At 44.3% G+C, this 22,087-nt stretch overlaps 1 protein-coding gene across 1 annotated transcript in view; it reads right to left on the bottom strand.

The window, feature by feature from the left end:
* Positions 1 to 2,150: 2,150 nt before the first annotated feature.
* LOC142309097 (uncharacterized) overlaps positions 2,151 to 22,087 on the bottom strand; it is a 234,679-nt gene continuing 214,742 nt past the window's right edge. Inside the window, exons 27-32 of the mRNA XM_075347157.1 lie at positions 16,405 to 16,565; positions 14,112 to 14,266; positions 12,068 to 12,274; positions 5,927 to 6,021; positions 5,444 to 5,568; positions 2,151 to 2,959 (exon numbers count right to left, since the gene is read on the bottom strand). Coding sequence (XP_075203272.1) covers positions 2,700 to 2,959; positions 5,444 to 5,568; positions 5,927 to 6,021; positions 12,068 to 12,274; positions 14,112 to 14,266; positions 16,405 to 16,565 — 1,003 coding nt within the window. The 3' untranslated portion in view covers positions 2,151 to 2,699. The remainder of the gene's footprint in view (positions 2,960 to 5,443; positions 5,569 to 5,926; positions 6,022 to 12,067; positions 12,275 to 14,111; positions 14,267 to 16,404; positions 16,566 to 22,087) is intronic.

Here is a 22,087-nt window from a genome sequence, read left to right as displayed (position 1 = left end):
GAGGCATTATACTATTATCTAAGTTTGATGTGCAGCCTTATCCTTATATAGTATGTATTTTTTGGCTTGCACTCAGAATATATATATTAGTGCTCACTTCAGTTATCCTATTCAGTTATATGTAGTTTTTTTTCTGAATGTGAACACAGCTCCGCCCCTTTCGGCCATGTTTTTCCATCTCCTATATAAGAAAGTCCTTGGTTACCCCTCTCCACCCACAGCAGTTTTTAATTGCAATGAGATGACACACAGTTAGGGTCACAGAGCTAGGGACCCCAATATAGAGATATACCTTGACGAGGTTTTGGGGCTCAGTTACATTGATCAATGTGATTGCTAAATATCTCCTTTTTCCTAATATTCATGGCAGGTATGCAATTTATTATTCACATGTTCAAGTTAGCAAGTAGCATTTTTCATTGTATTTTCCAATATTTTTCCATATGTATGCTTGAGGCATTATACTATTATCTAAGTTTGATGTGCAGCCTTATCCTTATATAGTATGTATTTTTTGGCTTGCACTCATAATATATATATTAGTGCTCACTTCAGTTATCCTATTCAGTTATATGTAATACATTTATTGGCTGTAATATGGAAACAGATAACTGAGCGACATATTGATGCTGACATCACAGCAGAGTGAAATATTTATTGCATTCAGTCATTTATAATTACCAGTCTTTACCTGCAGGTTATCTGATATACATAAACTTACAATGCAACATAAAATAAGGTCAATATCATATATTAGTATCAATAATAAAATTCTCCTATCTAAATTCCTAGACAACCAGAGAGTGACCTAGTGTACGAAATAGATCGGATAGTGATGAATATTGAGTAAATCTACTTCTGGTTATTACTGTTACCATAGCAATTGGTGCATTTTTAGGAAACAAAAAGCAGCATTTGTTCTAAAGAGTGTTCAAACCAGAAGTAGCGCCAACCTCAGAGAAGTAAATGTGGAGTAGAGGGGTCCCCACATTGTTTATGTTTCCCCAATTCGCTTTTGTTAACGTCGATGTCTGGTATAAAGCTACAAGTTTTCAGTCACCTAATGTAGACTTGTGAATCCTCACATCCCACACACTGTGCGATGTGAGGATTCTCCGGTGTCAGAGCTGGAAACAGCGGTCATGTGCCCGCGAATATATAATATGCAGACTCCTCGCCACATTCAGACTAGAGAGTGCGGCCTCGCATATTACATATTCGTGGCCACATTACCACCATTCCTGTATGTGACACAAGAGAATCCTCACAGACCGCAGAGCATGAGATGCAAGGATTCACATGTCTGCAGTCACATAGAATGACTGTAGACGTGTGAATTTAAACTGGACAACCCCTTTAAAGGAATGAAGAGTAAAGGCCCCGTCACACTAAGCAACATCGCTAGCAACATCGCTGCTAACGAACAACTTTTGTGACGTTGCTAGCGATGTTGCTGTGTGTGACATCCAGCAACAACCTGGCCCCTGCTGTGAGGTCGTTGGTTGTTGCTGAATGTCCTGGGCCATTTTTTAGTTGTTGCTGTCCCGCTGTGAAGCACAGATCGCTGTGTGTGACAGCGAGACAGCAACAACTAAATGTGCAGGCAGCAGGAGCTGGCTTCTGCGGAGGCTGGTAACCACGGTAAACATCGGGTAACCAAGAAGCCCTGTCCTTGGTTACCCGATATTTACCTTTGTTACCAGCCTCCGCCGCTCTCACTGTCAGTGCCGGCTCCTGCTCTGTGCACATGTAGCTGCAGGACACATCGGGTTAATTAACCCGATGTGTGCTGTAGCTAGGAGAGCAGGGAGCCAGCGCTAAGCAGTGTGCGCTGCTCCCTGCTCTGTGCACATTTAGCTGCAGCACACATCGGGTAATTAACCCGATGTGTGCTGTAACTAGGAGAGCAGGGAGCCAGCGCTCAGTGTGCGCTGCTCCCTGCACGTGTAGCTCCATGCGCTGGTAACCAAGGTAAATATCGGGTTGGTTACCCGATATTTACCTTAGTTACCAAGCGCAGCATCTTCCACGCGGCGCTGGGGGCTGGTCACGGGTTGCTGGTGAGCTCACCAGCAACTCGTGTAGCGACGCTCCAGCGATCCCTGCCAGGTCAGGTTGCTGGTGGGATCGCTGGAGCGTCGCAGTGTGACATCTCACCAGCAACCTCCTAGCAACTTACCAGCGATCCCTATCGTTGTTGGGATCGCTGGTAAGTTGCTTAGTGTGACTGGACCTTAAGAAAAGAAATGGGGTCTTCCCCTGCCTTGTGTTTGCTTGTAAAGATAAGGAGTCCTACACAGATTTACCCTGAAAGGTTAGCCAAGCTAGAGCTTGCCACTCTATTATTATTGATGGTCCACTTGACCGGTTGATGATGGACCCGGTGGGTGATGGAATGATCCTGAGAGAAGAAACTCCTATTGGAACATACAATGTATAATCTCCTATTGTGAGGTTACACTTGTGTCATGTAAAGTTTAGGAGGTTCCATATTACACATTTGATTGCATGTGTATTGTGTATGGCATCAGGGTAGGAACTTTTCAAAAATATCCTATTGTAATCATACAACATCACACATGGTTATCAGCAGATTTTGCGTCCTCAACAAAGATGGATGCATAAAAGTCTTGATAAAATTCATGAAAGTCCAACAACCTTCAATATACTGTATCCATTGCAGGAACAAGTGTTATGGTTTAGATATTTAAAATTTGGTCTCTCTCATCAGGTTCATCTTCACTACTTGTAGATTCTTCTCCAAAAAGATCTAGCCCTGTAAAGGATAAACTGTCCTTGTCCTTTGTCGCAATCTTGAGGGTGATGAGTGACGGTGTATCGCTCATGCCAATCAGAATTGTCTTTCTGTCAGCAGCTAAGGTCAAACAACAAATTTTACTATCAGGGGTAAAAACTGAAACCACTGTTCCATTATCGAGGTCCCACAAACTGACATCACCTAAGAAAAGAGAAAATCTGGTCAGATTGCAGTATACCATGGAAAACCCGCTTCAAAATCTTAGGGGTAGCATTTCTAGAGACTTAGAGGCACTGCAATGCTCTGTGGGAAAAGCAAAGTAAATTTGCTCTACTTCACAAGGAAGTACATGGGTTGTGTAATGATATCTTTTGAAGGTATCCATCTAAGAGTCAATGTTGCCAATATCATGAGCCTTGGCACATAACGTAGGGTGAGAGGCCGATACAACAAATTGTTAACACTAGAAAACTGGCATCAAGCGCTTTGCATAGTCACCAACTATGTCACCATTTTTTTTTCACAACAATGGAGTTGTGCAAAAAGTTTGAGACTTTTGCCAGTTTGATGCAGGTCCCCTATACTGAGCACAGCTGGGGAGGAGCGAGGGAAGGACGAGGAGTGGCTGTGCTCATCCATGAAATTCAGCAAAAGTGGTGGTGTTTCTTATACCAGAAATATTACTTGAGTCCCTGACCGGAATAACATTTCTGATGAAGCACATCTCTTAATGAATTTGGTGCATCCTACTCCAAAATTCCCTTAAAAAAGACTGGTGTGTGTATATTGCCAGTCTTAATGAATTGGGCCTTTAGTGTCAATTTCGATTATCTTCAGAAAACAACATATACAGTATAGATAGAAGTATTAGGATACCATGAATGAGACCTAAAGAAGCTTGAATCACATCCAGTTCTACATTAAATCCATAGGAAATCACTTTGTCACTTTGTAGCTTAAGCAACTTCCACTCTTCAAGGAAAATTTTAATGAAACTTTGGAGTGTGTGTGGCAAGCTTTGCCCTTTCATTCAAAAGATAATTTGTGAGGGCAGACACTGATGTTGGACTTGGCTCAGAATCTCTATTCTTCAATGGGGTTGAGGTCAGGGATTTCTGCAGCCAAACAAGGTCTTCCACAGCAACCTCATTCAACCATGCCTTATCTACCTTGCTTTGTGCACTTAGTCAAATTCATGCTGGAACAGAATCAGTCTTTATTCAAATGTTCCCACAAAGTTGAAAGCATATAATTAATGTCTTAATATGCTGAAGAATTAGGATTTCCCTTCACTGGAAATTAAGGGCCTTGATCAGACATTGAAAAACAACCTCATACCTTCACTAAACTGTACAATTGACAAAATACAGTCAGGCAGGTTACATTATTTTGTCACTTCCCAAACATCATCAGGGGGCGGCACTGGTGTCACTCACTGCTTTTAGCACCCCCTGCTAATAAATCATCAGCAGAGGACGGTGGATCCAAGACATATTTAGAAGGGGCGGTGATGCAAGAAACTGTAGTAAGTAACTGCCCTCTGATGATGACCTGTTCTAGAGGGGCACAATAGATTCTCCAGGGAGGGAGTACCAAACCAGCCCGTGGCATCATGTTTGAGGCTACTCCATAAACACCAGCAGTCCTGGATTAAACCTTTACCCTAACATCCAAAGGTGGAGATTTACTTGTGTTTTCTTTAACTAATCCAAACTGTAATTTATTTTCTTGTCTAATATGTCAGTCATATGGACATTATTTTTGTGGTTTTAGAGGAATGGAGGATTTCAGCAATGGACTCCAGTGGGACCATTAGATTGAAAGACTAATGCAATACAGATGACACGTGTTTTATGATATAAAAAAAAAATCCATACTTTATATGATTCAAATTCTATTGGTTGGGTGTGTTTCCTATGTAAATGGGAGGGACATATAGTAAAAAAGTGTTGCACTTTTTGTTATTGATTTTGGTGACTCCTTTCTCGTTGTAAAGTATACTTTTTGGGTGACTCCACCCAAAATTGCACCCTAGGGAAGCTTCCTGAATTTTTACTAGGAAATTACGCTGAGGAACGGGAGATGTGCCGTCTCATCCACATTTCTGATAGGCAGTGGCGTATCGCTAAAGAGGCAGGCCACATCACTGCTATGGTGCCGGTGAGCTGGGGGAGCCTGGCGGCGGCTGCCCGTGGTGTCAGCGCCGCCACTGGGCCCCCTGCCCAGAATCACATTTTCAAATTTATTGGCATCGCAGATCTTACTGTGTTGGGGTCACCATTCATTCCTGGGGTAGTTGAAGGGGGTACAGTAGGGTCATCACACTCTGTGTGTGGCGGATACTGTGGATGAATTTACTGTGGGGTATAATACAGTATTTGTGGAGCACCTTTGTTGCCAACACACTTTATGGATGCAATGAAAGGGACATCTAAGGGCTTCAAAAGGAGGTAAATTGCTTGGTAAGGGCTGTAAACTTGTGAAATATGCTCTTCTGTGACCCAGCCAAATATTTATTTATTTTTTTGGTGGGAAGAGGGCAATAAGGAATTCTGCTTTGGGGCCCCATGATTTCTGTGTACGCCCCTGCTGAGAGGTCTCCCCTTTGCTCAGGAGCCTCCCAGACACTCTAGGAGAGGCAAGTATGCTTTATAGGTATTCAGAGAGATACAGATGTACACTTACCTGATAGTAGGATTGCTTTTGAACCTTTTTCTATGATTTGCATTTTGCTATTTACTGTAAGACGGAGGTTTTCATATCCTGGGATTATTTTGTTTCTACGGTTGAAAGGATCCCAGACCCTGATTCTATGAATATAAAGGAAAAGTTTCAATTGGTAACACAGATTTTTTCAGTGCTTATTTAGTCTGTAGGATTTAAACATGCCATTCTTTTCCATGATTAGTACGTAAACATAAAAGAAAAGGATAATTACCAAGACATATCCCTTTGATATCTCTGAGATCTTACAGAAGAAAATAAAACGTGCAGTGGTTTAAGCTTTTTTTTTTATAAAAAAAAAAAACAAAAAACAAAACACAAAACTAAAAAATGCTATATGGCTCTGTCCATATTAATGCGTAATACCTTGATTTGGTCTTGGAATTTTTTTCTATATCAATTTTATGTACCAATTATTAATTGTTTTATATTTCTTATACTTACATGTTTCCTGATATCACGCCAAACACAACTCTGTCTGCATTATCAGTGATCGCCATGCAACAAATATTTGGTTCATTTTTCAATCTTTTCTTGACCTACAGAGTAAATTCTTACTGTCATATTAACTTATAAATTTATATACGTTTACTTTCCTAATATAAAGACTAAAAGACTAAAAAGTTATTTAATGAGAATCATTTTCAGGGACTCTGCACTCTGCTGAGCAATAGTTTCATAAGTGTCCTAATATAACTGGTTGAGTAAAATCTTCATCACAGTAAAGAGAAGGGTGGAAAGAACATACATACGACTGTCAGTGAGCACAATACAATCAGGTGATTTTAATTCTTGTACTGATATCAAACACAAACCTAGTGCGGGCGTTTGTGCGTCACGGGCAAATCGCTGCCCGTGTCGCACAAAGTCGTTAAACCGCCGTCAGACGTACTTACCTGCTGAGCGACCTCTCTGTGAGCAGCGACATCCTCTTCCTGAAGGGGAAGGGACGTTCGGCGTCACAGCGACGTCACACAGCGGCCGGCCAATAGAAGCGGAGGGGCGGAGATGAGCGGGACGTAAACATCCCGCCCACCTCCTTCCTTCCGCATAGCCGGTGGGTGTCACACGGAGCGATGTGTGCTGCCCCGCATATGATGAACAACCGGCGCAAAGAAAAATAAACGATTTTTTAAAAATAAGTGACGTGTACACTATTCACGATTTGTAACCGATTTGTGAACGTTCAGCGTCACACAAAACGACGTCGCAAGCGATGCAGGATGTGCATCACGAAAACCGTGACCCTGACGACATATCGCAAGATAGATTGTCTCGTGTGACGCCCGCATTAGTGAAGTTGATTGCCAACTACAGATCTCGAGTATCCAAAACTAGGAACACTGAAGGTAATTACTGACACGGTGAAAATAATAACAAAGCCGGTGGAATATTGGTAAGTTCACTTTCAGAGATCTGAGTTTCACACTCCAAATACAGGCCAGCTGGGGGATCGCCTGACCTGAACTTGACAGCTTCATATAGGTCTACGAAACCGTTGAGTTTGAGTCAGGAGACTCACGGGCAGAACGTACATTGTGGTCTGTACTCATCCTGTGAAACACAGATGTGGGAAATTGGCCTAGGCCTTTGGTATTTTACTTCAATATTTCTAAGCGAAAAATAGAAGTGGGTGAAAAATATAGAAGTGGTGCATGTGTTTCTATTATACTTTTTCTCTGACTGTTCTACTGCTGGTTTTGGCTACAAATGCTGAGGTAAAAACTCACCAAAAGTGTGAATGTGGCCTAATACAGATACCCATCACCAATTTATCCTAGATGGGCATTGATGTAAAAGGACATAGAGTATAAGCCATGATGACCCAAAATGACTAGTTATATAAAAAGAAATATACAGTGGTACCTCAGTTTTCGTTGACATCGGTTATCGATGATTTTTTTTGGTTAAAAATTTGTCTCGGCTATCGTTGGTTGCTTCGGATTTCAGCTGACTTCGACTGCATGCCCGCGTGACCACGCTGCTAATTTTGCGACTGCAAAGAGCGAATCGCGCGTTCTCCTGCTCATAGACACATTGTGTGAGCATCACCCTGGGTTTCAAAGTGTAAGTAACAACCCTGTAGGGGTGTCTCTTGCTAATCAGTTGGCTAATTGGTTAACCCCTTCCTTTTAGCTCCATTATGGGACCAAAGAAAGTTTCCAGGGCCTGCAGCCCTTTGAAGAAGACCAGGAACACAATAGACTTGAAGAAGGAAATTATTGGAAAATATGAGACTGGCATTAAGATTGCTGAACTAGCCCGCATATATGGGAAAGGAAGCAATAAAGGAGGGTAATGTAGCGAAAGGCGTGAATATGCTAACAATACAGAGATCGAAAACAAGTGAAGTGGTTGAACAGTTATTAATCTGGATCAATCAGAAACATTACAAGGGAATTCTGTTTCGGACACCATCATATGTGAAAAGGCCAGACTTAAGCCTGCTTTACACGTTGCAATTTCGCATACGATATCGTATGTGATTTGCAACGCCCCCATCGTATGTGCGGCATGTTCAATTTGTTGAACGTGCCGCACAAACAATTAACCCCCGTCACACGTACTTACCCGTCCATACGACCTCGATGTGGGCGGCGAACGTCCACTTCCTGGAGTGGGAGGGACATTCGGCGTCACATCGACGTCACGCGGCAGCCGGCCAATAGAAGCGGAGGGGCGGAGATGAGCAGGACGAAAACATCCCGCCCACCTATTTCCTTCCGCATTGCCGGCTGGGGCCACGGGACGCAGGTAAGATCTGTTCAATGTTCCCGGGGTGTCACACACTGCGATGTGTGCTGCCTTGGGAACATTGAACAACCTGACGTGCAATTCGTCAGGATTCAGGATTCAACGACGTGTATGCGATGAACGTTCAATCGCAATCGCACATACCTGTCACACACTACAATGTACCTTACGATGCCGGATGTGCGTCACTTACGACGTGACCCCGCCGACACATCGTAAGATATATTGTAGTGTGTAAAGCGGGCTTTATATGTTGATCCTATTAAGAAAAAGCCTGGGACAAGTGCTAGTGCATTTAGTGATTTTAAGGCCAGCAGAAGCTGGTTCGATAAATTCAAGAGGTGCACTGGCATACACAGTGTTACTAGGCATGGCGATGCTGCAAGTTCGGACAAGTCTAGGGCAGAAACATTTGTGTCTGAATTCAAAGATTACATAGCGGCTGAAGGATTCATCCCTCAACAAGTCTTCAACTGTGATGAAACTGGCCTCTTGGAAAAAAATGCCAAAGAGGACCTTTATTACACAGAAGGAAAAAGCACTGCCAGGGCACAAGTCTATGAAAGATAGACTTAAGGGTGCTTTACACGCTGCGACATCGCTAACGATTTATCGTCGGGTTCACGTCGTTAGTGACGCACATCCGGCACCGTTAGCGACATCGCAGCGTGTGACACCAATGAGCGATGATCAACGATCACAAAAACGTGAAAAATCGTTGCTCGTTGACACGTCGCTCCTTTTCCAAATATCGTTGCTGCTGCAGGTACGATGTTGTTCGTCGTTCCTGCGGCAGCACACATCGCTATATGTGACACCGCAGGAACGACGAACATCTCCTTACCTGCGTCCACCGGCAATGAGGAAGGAAGGAGGTGGGCAGCATGTTCCGGCCGCTCATCTCCGCCCCTCCTCTGCTATTGGACGGCGGCCGTGTGATGTCGCTCTGACGCCGCACGAACGCCCCCTTAGAAAGGAGGCGGATCGACGGCCAGAGCGACGTCGCAAGGAAGGTAAGTCCGTGTGACAGATGTTAGCGATGTTGTGCGCCACGGGCAGCGATTTGCCCGTGACGCACAACTGACGGGGCGGGTATGCTCGCTAGCGATATCGGTACCAATATCGCAGTGTGTAAAGTACCCTTAACGCTTTTGTTTTGTACTAATGCTAGTGGTCATTGCAAACTGAAGGCATTACTGGTGTACCATTCAGAAACTCCTAGAGTATTTAGCAAAAACAATGTGATTAAAAGTAAATTGTGTGTGATGTGGAGGGCAAACAAGAAGGTATGGCTCACAAGTGCAATTTTAATTGAGTGGATGAATGAAGTGTTTGGCCCAAGTGTGAAAAAATACCTTCAGGATAATCAGTTGCCCCTTTAGTGCCTCCTGCTAATGGACAATGCTATTGCACATCTTCCTGGTTTGGAATACACATTGTTGGAGGAGTTCAGTTTCATCACAGTGAAATTCTTGCCCCCTAATACCAGACCTCTCATCCAGCCCATGAACCAGAATGTCATTTCAAATTTCAAACTGTACACAAAAGCAGTTGTCGCGGGCGGGTGGCGCGCAGACCACATCAGGGGGGCTACTCAAGGCGCTCGGATCGTGGCTGCGGCTCGAGTGGCGACCGGATCCAGGGCTCGTGCAGCGGCCCGCCGCCCACAACACTAATAAAAGGGGATATTTACAGGGGAAAAGTCTGTCAGTGACGCCACCCGTGGGTTGCGGTGAGAGTTGGTAGCACCGCCGCTGCCTGCTGATGGGGCGCCCGGGACTGATGGAGCAGGGCAGCTGGATGGAATCCCCTCCACAGGTAGGGGAGGTGTAGTCCCGGGGCCCAGGTGAACGGGAGTAATGGCTGCGGAGAGTGTCGTGCAGGGTTGGACCGGGATGGATGGTGTACTCTAACTTTGGTGTTCCAAGGAATTGCACACAGAGTCCAGTGGTAAACCAAATTGCCAGTGACCGGTTGCCTCCGGCGGGTGTATTCGGGTCCCACGCCTTGATGTAGCAAACAAGGGTCCCTTCCTCCTGCAGTCAGTGTTTGTGTCTTCAATGGGACAACTTCGCTTAAAACGGGGAAGTCCACTCCCGGTACTTTGTATGTTGGGAGCTGTGGGTCCGCGAAATCTGACCCTTGGGATGTCTGTGGGTTCTGGCGGACACCCTATCCCCCGCATTGGGCTTCCGCTTCGCCATCTGGGCTTACTGTGGAACAAGGCCTGGAACCTTGTCCCCGGCTGGTCAATTGACAAGGGGCTTGAAACCTTCCTCGCCCTAGGATCCAGGCACCCCGACTGTGCACGGCCTCCAGACCGGATTCCTGCTGTCGGCACCGGCGGACTACAACCCTGCCCCAGTCCACTTAAGGTCTTCCGGGACCGGATCTCCATCGCCTGTGGTCCTGCTTGCCGTCTGCCACCTAGTCAGTAGTCCGGTAGTCCAGGGGACCCAACCTCTGACTCCGCTGTTACTTCACACTCCTCTCTCCTCAACTTAAACTGGACTTTTGAAAACTGACGTCCCCTGCCACCTCAGGACCCCTAGTTGGGCGCTCCCATCCGCCTGGTCCTGCCCACTGGTGTGTCCCTATTGTCATGGGGGGGTGACTAGGCTTTACTGGCTGGTGTTGTGCACCTGGGTGTGGGTTTTGTGTTGGTATGCCAAGGAGGATGGAGTCTTGCACCTGAGAGATTTGTAAAACCTCTGTGACTACCTGGTTTTGCCAGGGCATCACACAATGTTATAAAGGTGCTTTAAGGTGACATCAGATACAGAATTGTCCTTAAGAGAGTTCTGGAAAAAAAAACATTTCATCATTCTCAACTGCATTAGCCTCATTGATAAGGCTTGGCAGGGAGTGACATTCAGGATGTTGACATCTGCCTGGAAGAAATTATGGCCAGGATCTGTCCTTCAGAGAGATTTTGAAGGGATTGAGCCTTCCTCTGATGACCCTACAAATGTGGTGCAGTCAATTGTTGATTTGCGGACATCCATGGGTTTGTAAGTGAATGGAGAGGATGTGGAAGAGTTAAGTGGGCTTTACACGCTGCGATCTCGCTAGCGAGATCGCAAGCGATCATACCCGCCCCCGTCGGTTGTGTGACATGGGCATATTGCTGCCTGTGTCGCACAACCTTACTTACCCCCGTCACAAGGACTTACCTGTCCTGCAACGTCGCTCTGGCCAGCGACCCGCCTCCTTCATAAGGGGGCGGGTCGTGCGGCGTCACAGTGAGGTCACACGGCAGGCGGCCAATAGAAGCGGAGGGGCGGAGATGAGCGGGACGTAAACATCCCGCCCACCTCCTTCCTTCCCCATTGCCGGTGGAGGCAGGTAAGGAGATATTCCTCGCTCCTGCGGTGTCGCACAGAGCGATGTGTGCTGCCGCAGGAACGAGGAACAACATCGCTAATTAGAAATAAACGATTTTTTGTTTTAGGACGACCTCTCCACGGCAAACGATTTTTGCCGCTTTTGCGATCGTTTTAGATCGCACAAAACTGTTACACGCTACGATATCGTTAATGACGCCGGATGTGCGTCACATACAACGTGACCCCGACGATAAAACATTAGTGATATCGTAGCGTAGCGTATCGTTTGGATTTCATAGTTTTCGGATGGATGATCGACGAAAACCGAGGTACCACTGTATATGTATCTCCTGTTGTCATCTTATGGGAAGTATGAAAGGAATCATCATTTGATTTTGTGAGTGTTTTGGTTTGCTGATTTTATTATCCGATTTTGCTCACTTCACATATGAAAATCCCACTAGGTAAACCATAAAACACATGGCCGATATCATGTATTTATTACCAGTCCATTCTGAAGATCCCATAACGTTACATAGCTCGTTTTTTCAGCATCACAGTAATTGGAGAGAGCCAAAAAGCTTCCATTGTATGTTAAAGCAGCATTGTGTAGAATCAGCATTGACGTCTTGTCTTCCAGAGTATGTAGATGGCTGACGGTGTCCAGGTTAAACACACAAAGATGGTGCGCGTAGTATGAGCAAACTATCACCTGCAAAATATGTGAGACATCAGAGGCATATCTGACTGAACCCAAGACTTTACAGAGAAGTCATTCTAACAGATAAAACATGACAAATGACAATTCACTGGCATTGCATACACCAATCCTAATGAAGAGCTTGCTGGAGAATGATCTGCTAACTTCAAGAAGTGCACGGGAGATTCTGTGTATCTTCACTAAGGCCTTGTGCGCCTCGCCAGAAATGCTACTCCAGTAAGAGAATGGAGTACCTTTTCCAATCTAAGAAACGCCATCAGTTTTAATGAATTTGATTGGTGGGCATAGTCACACCCTGTCCCACCCCAGCTCCTCTCCAGTTCTGCCCATTTTGGTGGAGCTGAACGAATGTAACGTGAATCGCCAGGAGTTGAAAAATGTAGTGACTTTTCAAAGTATTTTACAGGTAAAAACTTTGATGAACCAGCTCCTATAAACCCACTTAGGCTAAGTTCACACTTCCGTTGTTTTGCATCAGTCACATGCGTCGCTTGACGCATGTGACTGATGCGCTGTACAACGGATGACAACGGATGACAAAGAACAGAATTCTTTGTCGGATTCCGTTGTGTGTGGGGGGCGGAGTTCGGGGTGGGTGGAGCCGAGCGGGGCCGTGGCATTGAGTACGTCAGTGCCGCGGGGACTGCAGGACAGGTGAGTGTGAGTGTAAGTGTGAGAGTGTGTGTGTGTGTGTGTATATGTATACATGCTGTGTGTGGGGGGCGGAGCGTGAGGGGGCGGAGTTCGGGGTGGGTGGAGCCGAGCGGGGCTGTTGAACTGAGGACATCAGTGCCGCGGGGACTGCAGGACAAGTGAGTGTAAGTGTGAGTGTAAGTGTGAGAGTGTGTGTGTGCGTATACACATGCTGAGTGCGGGAGGGGGTGGAGCCGAGTGGTGAAGTGTCTGGCTCCGTGCAAAGCCAGGGTAAATATCGGGTAAAAGCAAAGCACTTTGCTTGGTTACCCGATATTTATCTTGGTTACCAGCATACACCGCTCAGCGCTGGCTCCCTGCACCCGTAACCAGTGTAAATACCGGGTAACTAACCAAAGCGCGTTGCTTAGTAACCCGATGTTTATCCTGGTTACCTGTGTGGGGAGCCAGAGAGCGCATGCGCAGGGAAATCCAACGGATTCCACTGCACAAAAAACGTTACATGCTGCGTTGCTCCCGCCCGGCGGTCAGTCAAAAAACGACTGACCGCGACGCAGCGGATGCAACGCAGCATCATCAGTCACAATCCGTCACCAATAGAAGTCTATGGGGAAAAACTGGAATCCTGCAAAATATTTTGCAGGATACCGTAATTCCTCAAGGCGACGGATTGTAACTGATACAAAACAACGGAAGTGTGAACTTAGCCTTAGACAGTCTAATAATCACAAATGAGAGTTCTTAGAGATACTTGTTTCACGATTATCAACCTGTCTGAACAAAAAAGTGTAAAAGTCTTCGTTGCTGGCAGCACATCATTCTGTGTAATTCGAACATGTGCTTAAGATAAAACGTAGTGTTGTGTGCGTAAAACAATCGTATTAGGAATCGTTCCATGCGCATAGAGGTCGGGTCAGCCTGTTTAATCAAGCAATTTAAGACCGCAGATTGGCTTGCATGGACCCGTGCACTATATACATGATGGCATTCTGCAGTGTTTATATCCGTTCCCACTGGTCAATGCAATACAGCGCTACTTACGATTGATAATTCAAGCCATTGAATAGATGATAGATGTTGTGTCAAACCTCTAATTTTAATTTCCACATCATTTTTCCTTGACCTTTCTTGTGCCGTTGGTAATTATTTGTAATCTTTTTAATATTCACATTACCTTTTCATCTTCACTCAAGAGGTACTGATATATTGCATTGTCCTTCTCATTAGCCAGCTGTTCGATGTTCTCGATCTCCTGCTTTATCTGTCTTTCCTTTCTGCGTCGCTTTGCAGTTTTGGTCTCGTTGCGTTTTTCCCATGGTGTCAGAATAACTGAAAATTCAATATCTAATTGTCTTAAATATAATATTAAGAGTGAGCTGACTAGCACATACAAAGATGAGACTTTCTCTATGCAGATGGGCACAAAGAGCTACCCATGAACCAGTGAAGTCTACAATTCAACAGCAGTGTCAATACAGCCTAATGCAGAAATCTCAAACACGCGGCCCCCTAGGCTGCCTCTTGCGGCCCGCAGACCATGTGATGCAGGGAGCCAGCGCTGGCAGGGCTTTTTTTCCTTTGAATCATTTGCGGTGCCGCGGAGCTCTAAGCACTATACCAATGGCAGCCGCCGATTTATGACATTACCTACTTGCCTCTGATTGGCCGGCTGCTTGCCATTGGTATAGTGCTTAGAGCTCCGCGGTGCCGCAAATGATTCAAAGGAAGTAAAGCCCTGCCAACTCCTTGCATCTGTCCACGATCATCACTTTGTCTGCGGGCCACAAGAGGAAGGTACGTGCTCATGATCAGGACCTGCTGCGTCCTGGACGTGGTGAGCTGCTCATACCCACGATCCGGGCTCGGGCAGTTGCAGTCTCCCTGCGGAGGACACTTGCGACTCTGCGGTAAACAATTGACATGCTGTGGCTCGGAAAGCCGCACCGACGGTCAGAGTTTGCTGTGGAAAAACAAGCACAGTGGGCACGGGATTTCTAGGAATCCCATCCACTGTGCTTATACTGTATATCACAGGGTTTTGGACACAGCTGAAGCATGGAGCATGAAACTTCCAAAACGCTGCTAACACTGATTGTGGGCACGTACAAGGGCACTGAGAGAACTAAGGACAGGTGAAAAGAATCTTTTTTTTTTTTTTTTTTTTTTTTTGCGGATGTGAAGAGAGGCATAAGGATGAGGATATTACTAAAATGATGTACACAAGGATGTGTACATTACTACAGGGCACAAGGATGGGCACATTACTACAGGGGACAAGGATGGGCACATTACTACAGGGGACAAGGATGGGGCACATTACTACAGGGCACAAGGATGGGGCACATTACTACAGGGCACAAGGATGGAGCACATTACTACAGGGCACAAGGATGGGGCACATTGTAACAGGGCACAGGGATGGGGCACATTACTACAAGGCACAAGGATGGGGAACATTACTACAGATGATAAAGATGGGCACATTACTACAGGTGACAAGGATGGGCACATTACTACAGGGCACAAGGATGGGGAACATTACTACAGATGATAAAGATGGGCACATTACTACAGGTGACAAGGATGGGCACATTACTACAGGGCACAAGGATGAGGAACATTAATACAGGGCACAAGGATGGGGCACAGTACTACAGGGCACAAGGATGGGGCACAGTACTACAGGGCATAAGGATGGGGACATTACTATAAGGTACAAGGATGGGCATATCACTAAAGGGCACAAGGATGCACACATTACTACAGGGTACAAGGACGGGCACATTAATACAGGGCACAAGGATGGGCATAGTACTACAGGGCACAAGGATGGGAGACATTACTACAGGGAACAAGAATGGGGAACATTACTACAAGGCACAAGGATGTGCACAGTACTACAGAGCACAAGGATGGGGAACATTACTACAAGGATGGGGGACAATATTACAAGGCACAAGGATGGGGGACATTACTACAGGACACAAGGATGGGGAACATTACTACAAGGCACAAGTATGGGGAACATTACTACAAGATGTTGGCCAAGATTACTAATTGTAAAACAATATTATCTTCAATAACGGGATAAAATGTAAAACAAAATTCAGAATAAAGCATGACATTTTCTTTTACCATTAAAAGTGCTTTTTTATATATAAACTTAAACAAAAAGTGTACATTTGTTATAATAAACAAGCAAACAACGTTCAAGAAAGTGATCCAAAGATGTATAGAAAAAAAATATGGTATCACTAAAAATGTTACTTTGTCCTGCAAAGAATGTGGCCCCTGCAAATTTTTTTTCCTAAGTGCGGCCCATACACCAAACGGAGTTTGAGACCCCAGGCCTAATGCATTGTAATTAGTTAAAAAAAAAACAGTGCTATATTACCGTGTTACCATATATTTAATATTTTATAGTTCCCAACTGTAACTGGACACCAGTAAATAGCATGCATGCCTACCTGTCTCCTTTCCTTTCTTCTTTTGCTGCATCACTTTTTTCTGAATATTTTCCTTGGATATGTGATTATCTGCCAATATGTCTAGAGACCTGTCCTTAAATTGTGGCCTAAGTCGATCCTTTATGAAACCTGTCTCCATATTCCAAATAACAAAATGATCCCTGTAAAACAGCAACACGCATGGATTTAACATGTGACGTGTATGTGTCTTTAGATTGCGAACGTGCTCCAGCCTGCTGACACCCATGCAAGTACAAGTCATTGCCAAAGGTTGACATTCATATGAAAAATAATGGACCGATTTTCACCCATTTTTGTCCTTGTTTTCATTTTTACTATTCATATGTTTATTTTTCTCATATGCAAAATTTCCAAGTTTCCCATACCCATTAAAGAGTAAGAAATTAACAACACTCGGATGACACATGGATGGCATCTGTGTGTTTTTTGTTATTTTTTACTGTTCTATTGATGTGAATGAGCAAATTTGCTTGATGGCTCGGATCAAAAATAAACACATTTTCCTGAGGGCAGATATTTGTTCTTGAAATTAAGTGTTAATTATACTGCATATACTATCGCTAACTGGTACCTGCCCAATAAAGACCCCTCTCTGGCTTGCTCCTCCTGTCAGAATTCACAGACGGTGTGTTGGTGGCCGGCGGCGACTTTAATTTAACCTTGTATCCAACCGTGGACACATCATCTGGGCGCCATTTTGTTTTGTGCAGACAGATCAGGGCCTTAAAAAAAGTTTGCTAAATCTACACTTAGTAGACGCCTGGCGTATTTAACATCCAACTTATTGGGACTATACATTTTACTCCCCTGCATATTCAACTTATAGTCGAATCAATATGCTTTTAATTAGTCAATTTGCCTTGTCTTGGCAAGTCCAGCCATCCATTGGGCACATGTCATTGTCAGATCATGCCCCTGTTTGTCTCCATATCACTCCTCCGAATAGGTTCCAGTGGGCATTAACATTGCGACTCAATGATAACCTACTTAAGGACCAAGTGTTTCTCAAGGAGGTCCAGAGCTCTATCACTGAATTTTTGGGTATTCATTCGTTAGACCCAACAAGTGTGTTGTTCGGGGTATTTTGATTAAGCATGGTTCTAGGCTCAAGAGAGAGAGGGCCTCACTTATTTCTTCCTTATTGCAACATATTGAAAATTGGATCTTTATCTCAGTCAGTGTATACGGACCTCATCAAGTCAAGAGAAGAACTTCAATGCCATCTTGGACTAAAAAATATCATAGACAACAAAATAGATTTCGCAGATTTATGCATGAAAACGCACATAAAAACAGAAGAGCAATGGCACGGCTTTTACATCCCAGGAAAGATTCTGGCTATATATTATGACTAATAGGGGCACTGTCACTCGGGACCTGAATAAGATTGTAGAAATATTTCAGTCTTTTTATCAGGATCTTTATAACATTAAAGTTAAGTATAAAATAGACGAGTATAGTCGACGAACTTCCCTTCCAACGGTCCCTTCTGAGTTAGTGGAAGCCCTAAAAGAGGACTTTACTGAAGAAGAAATTTCCTCTATTATTAAGACCTCTCCGATGGGTAAAAGCCCAGGCCCTGTTGGCTTTTCTCCCAGATTTCATAAGGTTCTTGGAGATCAACTTGTGCCCTTCCTGAAAAACATTTTTGACTATGTGTCTGATGGGTCCCCCTTTATGGCACAATCTTTTGAGGCACATTAGTGTCATACCAAAACCGGGCAAAGACCCACCATTGTATCTAACTACAGACCAATTTCACTGATTAATATTGACATCAAATTGTTTTCCAGAGCTCAGACCAATAGGTTGGCCCCCATATTGAACAGAATTGTACACAGATAAGGTTGGATTTGTCATGGGAAGGGAGGCTAGGGACGACACAAATAAAGCTTTCCTGCTGCTGGCCCAGGAGAAAGCCAAAGCGATCCTTTTGTGTTTGCTCTCAGATGAGAGAAGGCCTTCGACCAGATCAGCTGGAGCTTCATGTTGGTGTCGCTTTGCCAGATAGGGTTGGGTTCCAAATTCATAGGAAAAATTTCTTCACTGTATAGGGGACCCTCAGCCAGAGTCAAAATTAATGGAATGTTGCCCTCGCAGATAGATATACACAACAGAACGACTCAGGGCTGACCCTGTCTCCCCTCCTATATGTTCTAATAATGGAGCATCTAGTGGTAGCTTTGTGGAGCAACCCCAATATTCACGGTGTCCTGATGAGAAATAGAAAAAGTAAAATAGCCCTTTTTGCTGACGATCTACTCTTGCTCATCTCACAGCCACTCGTCTCTTTCCCCACTCTGGTTAAGGAATTTGAGACCTTCGGCCACTTAGATAATTTCAAAGTAAATTACTCCAAATTGTAAGCCATAAATGTTACACTGGCCAGCCAAGAGGTAGCTCATTTAAAATCCAATTTTCCTTTTAAATGGCAGAGCTCTGCCCTTAAGCCTGCTTTACACGTATCAATTTCTCGTACAATCGCATTTGCGATCACACCTGCCCCATCGTTTGTGCGGCATGGGCAATTTGTTGCCCGTGTCGCACAAAGTTGTAAACCCCCATCACACGTACTTACCTCCTGAACAACCTCGCTGTGGGCGGCGAACATCCTCTTCCTGAAGGGGGAGGGACGTTCGGCGTCACAGCGACGTCACACAGCGGTCGGCCAATAGAAGCGGAGGGGTGGAGATGAGCGGGACGTAAACATCCCGCCCACCTCCTTCCTTCTGCATTGGCGGCGGGACACAGGTAAACAGCAGTTCATCGTTCCCGGGGTGTCACACGGAGCGACGTGTGGTGCCTCGGGAACGATGAACAACCGGAGCACAGAAGGACGATCGATTTTTTGAAAATGAGCGACGTGTCAACGAGCAACGATAAGGTGAGTATTTTTGCTCCTTCACAGTCACTCATTTGTGTTACACGCTACGATATGTCAAACGAGGCCGGATGTGCGCCACTAACGACGTGACCCCAACGACATATCGTTTGATATATCGTAGCGTGTAAAGCCCGCTTTAATTATTTGGGGATTAAGATACCGACAGACATCTCCAAAATATTCTCTCAATTAAAGTTCCCTACTAGAGAGGACGTTTAAAGACCTAAATAAATATGACAAGTACAATATATCATGATTTGGTCATATTAACGTACTCAAAATGGATGTCCTCCCTCGATAACTTCATCTATTCCAAACCGTCCCATTAATTCCCCCACCTTCCATTTTTGCTAGATTGCAATTGGCTGCTGGTAAATTTTGTTTGGGGAGGAGGTAGGCCCTGAATATGTATGAATACACTATCTAGGCTTAATTGCTCAGGTGGGGCAGGCCTCCCTAATTTTAAAATGTATCATAAACCTGCTATCCTGACTAGACTCTTTGACTAGCATCAACATAGGTCCTCCAAGTAGTGGGTGGGAATAGAGCATGACTCTTCCAGCGTCCCTTTGCCCTATCTTTCCTGGATCGATCCAAAAAAAAAAAAATACAGGCTCGTTTAGTCATCAGGATAACCTATTAAAAGCTGCACTGAGGACGTGGCATGCTGAGGTTGGCAGGGGCTCGCTCTCTCGGGGTCCTGAATTCCTCTCACCCCTTTTCTCTAATCCAGATTTCCCTCCTGGTTTGAGTGCTGATCGTTTTTTGGGTAGGAGGTCGAGTGCGGCTACCCGTTTTTTGTATATCCTTAAGAGCAAAAGCTTACTCACTTATTGTGAATTGGCTGCCCCTGAGAGGGCCCCTTCCCTGGTTCGAATATTTCCAAATCCGATCCTTCCTTTCCTATGGGATAGGAAAAGGATTGTCTCTACCCCACCGGCAGACGTAGTCTACTTTATCTATACTCTATTGATCGGACATACTGAAAAAAACGAGTACCAACTTCATGGAGAGATGGAGTGAGAAGCTAGGGACTGAAATCTTGGAGGCCGATTGGGGTATGATGTTTCTATTTACATATACATTTTATATGGCTTGTGCAGCACTGGAAAACAAACTACGGTATAAGATATTAACCCGCTGGTACCGTTGTCCTGCAGCGCTACATGCTGTTATCCCCTCCGTGTAGAGTGGAGTGTGGCACCATGCTGCACATCTGGTGGAACTGTGTTGAGATAAAACCATTTTGGGATTCTGTCTTCTCTGTTTTTGAAAATAAGTAGGGACAACACTCCTAACAAGCCACACGTGGCCCTTTTATCTGTCCTCCCAGCGTCAGTTAGGTCTCAAAAGAAGGGATAATTAAGATTTTGTTTAATGGCGGCCTGTACTGTTATACTTAGGCTTTGGAGGGCCTCATAGTCCACGACCCTTGAGGAGTGGTTTAGGGAGCTGGCCACATATTTGGTATCGCAGCATTCAGAAATGCCCGATCTATAAAAATATCAAATCAATTAACCTGATCGCTAAACGGCATAGTGGCAAAAAAATTACAAACGCCAAAATTATGTTTTTTAGTCGTCGCAAATTTTGCGCAAAATGCAATAACAGGCGATCAAAACGTAAACATCTCCGTAAACCATACCATTAAAAATGTTAGCTTGAGATGCAAAAAATAAGCCATCACTGAGCCCCATATCCTGAAAAATGAGAGTCGTGGAAAATGGCGCAAAAAGTGAGCCACATTTTTGGACAAACTTCTGAATATTTTTTTTTTAACCCCTACCGACCTGAGGCATCACACTGACACATCAGTTTTACCATATAGTGAACACTGTGAATAAAATATGTAAAACCAAAAATGCAATCACACTTTTTTTGCAGTTTTTCCGCACTTGGATTTTTTTTGCCGTTTTCCAGTACACTATATGGTTTCATTTAAAAGCACAACTCGTCTCGCAAAAAACAAGCCCTCATATGGCAAGATTGACGGAAAAATAAAAAAAATGTTATTGCTCTCGGAAGAAGGAGAGCAAAAAAACCCTGAAAAAACGGAAAATCACCCGGGGGTGAAGAGGTTAATAAAAAAGAGATTAAACATAAAATCAAACACATTTATGTTATGGGTGTTTGCTTTCATTTTTTTTTTAAAAAACTCTTGGTTCTCCCCAAAAATACAGACATGTGAACAGCCCAAGAAACTACAATTTACTTGTTCAATACAGTGAAACCACGGAAAGAAAATGTATGTGACTCACAGGCTTGAGGAGGCCATGGTGAGACAAGCAAAAATAGGAAATGACACATACCAAGTTGCTGATAGAAAGTTCAACTTTTCAGTTGTATATACGACGAAGCCATGTGGGTAAATTATGTTAAATGACAGACAATTTTGTCAAAATCATTCTGTACATGGCCGTACCATTATGAAAGCTTTTTACATAAGAAGTAATGTAAACTTCTACAGTGACATACAAACGTTTGGGCACCCCTTGTCAAAATTACTGTCATTGTGAACAATTAAGCAAGTTGAAGATGAAACTCTCTCTAAAAGGCATAAAGTTAAAGATGACACATTTGCTTTGTATTTGAGGCAAAAAATCTTTTACATTTTAAGATTACAACACGGAAAATTGGCCAATGCAAAAGTTGGAGATTTGTGTGCTCAGATAACTTTCACCATGGTTTCAGACCTTAGTCTGTTAGGGTTATGAATTGTTCACTATCATAGTTATGAAAGGCCAGGTGATGCAAATTTCACAGCTTTATAAAAACCCA

The sequence above is a fragment of the Anomaloglossus baeobatrachus genome, chromosome 1, assembly GCF_048569485.1.
Source record: "Anomaloglossus baeobatrachus isolate aAnoBae1 chromosome 1, aAnoBae1.hap1, whole genome shotgun sequence".
Taxonomy (NCBI): domain Eukaryota; kingdom Metazoa; phylum Chordata; class Amphibia; order Anura; family Aromobatidae; genus Anomaloglossus; species Anomaloglossus baeobatrachus.
The sequence above is the reverse complement of the archived record's forward strand: the minus strand, read 5'-3'. Positions and strand labels throughout refer to the sequence as shown.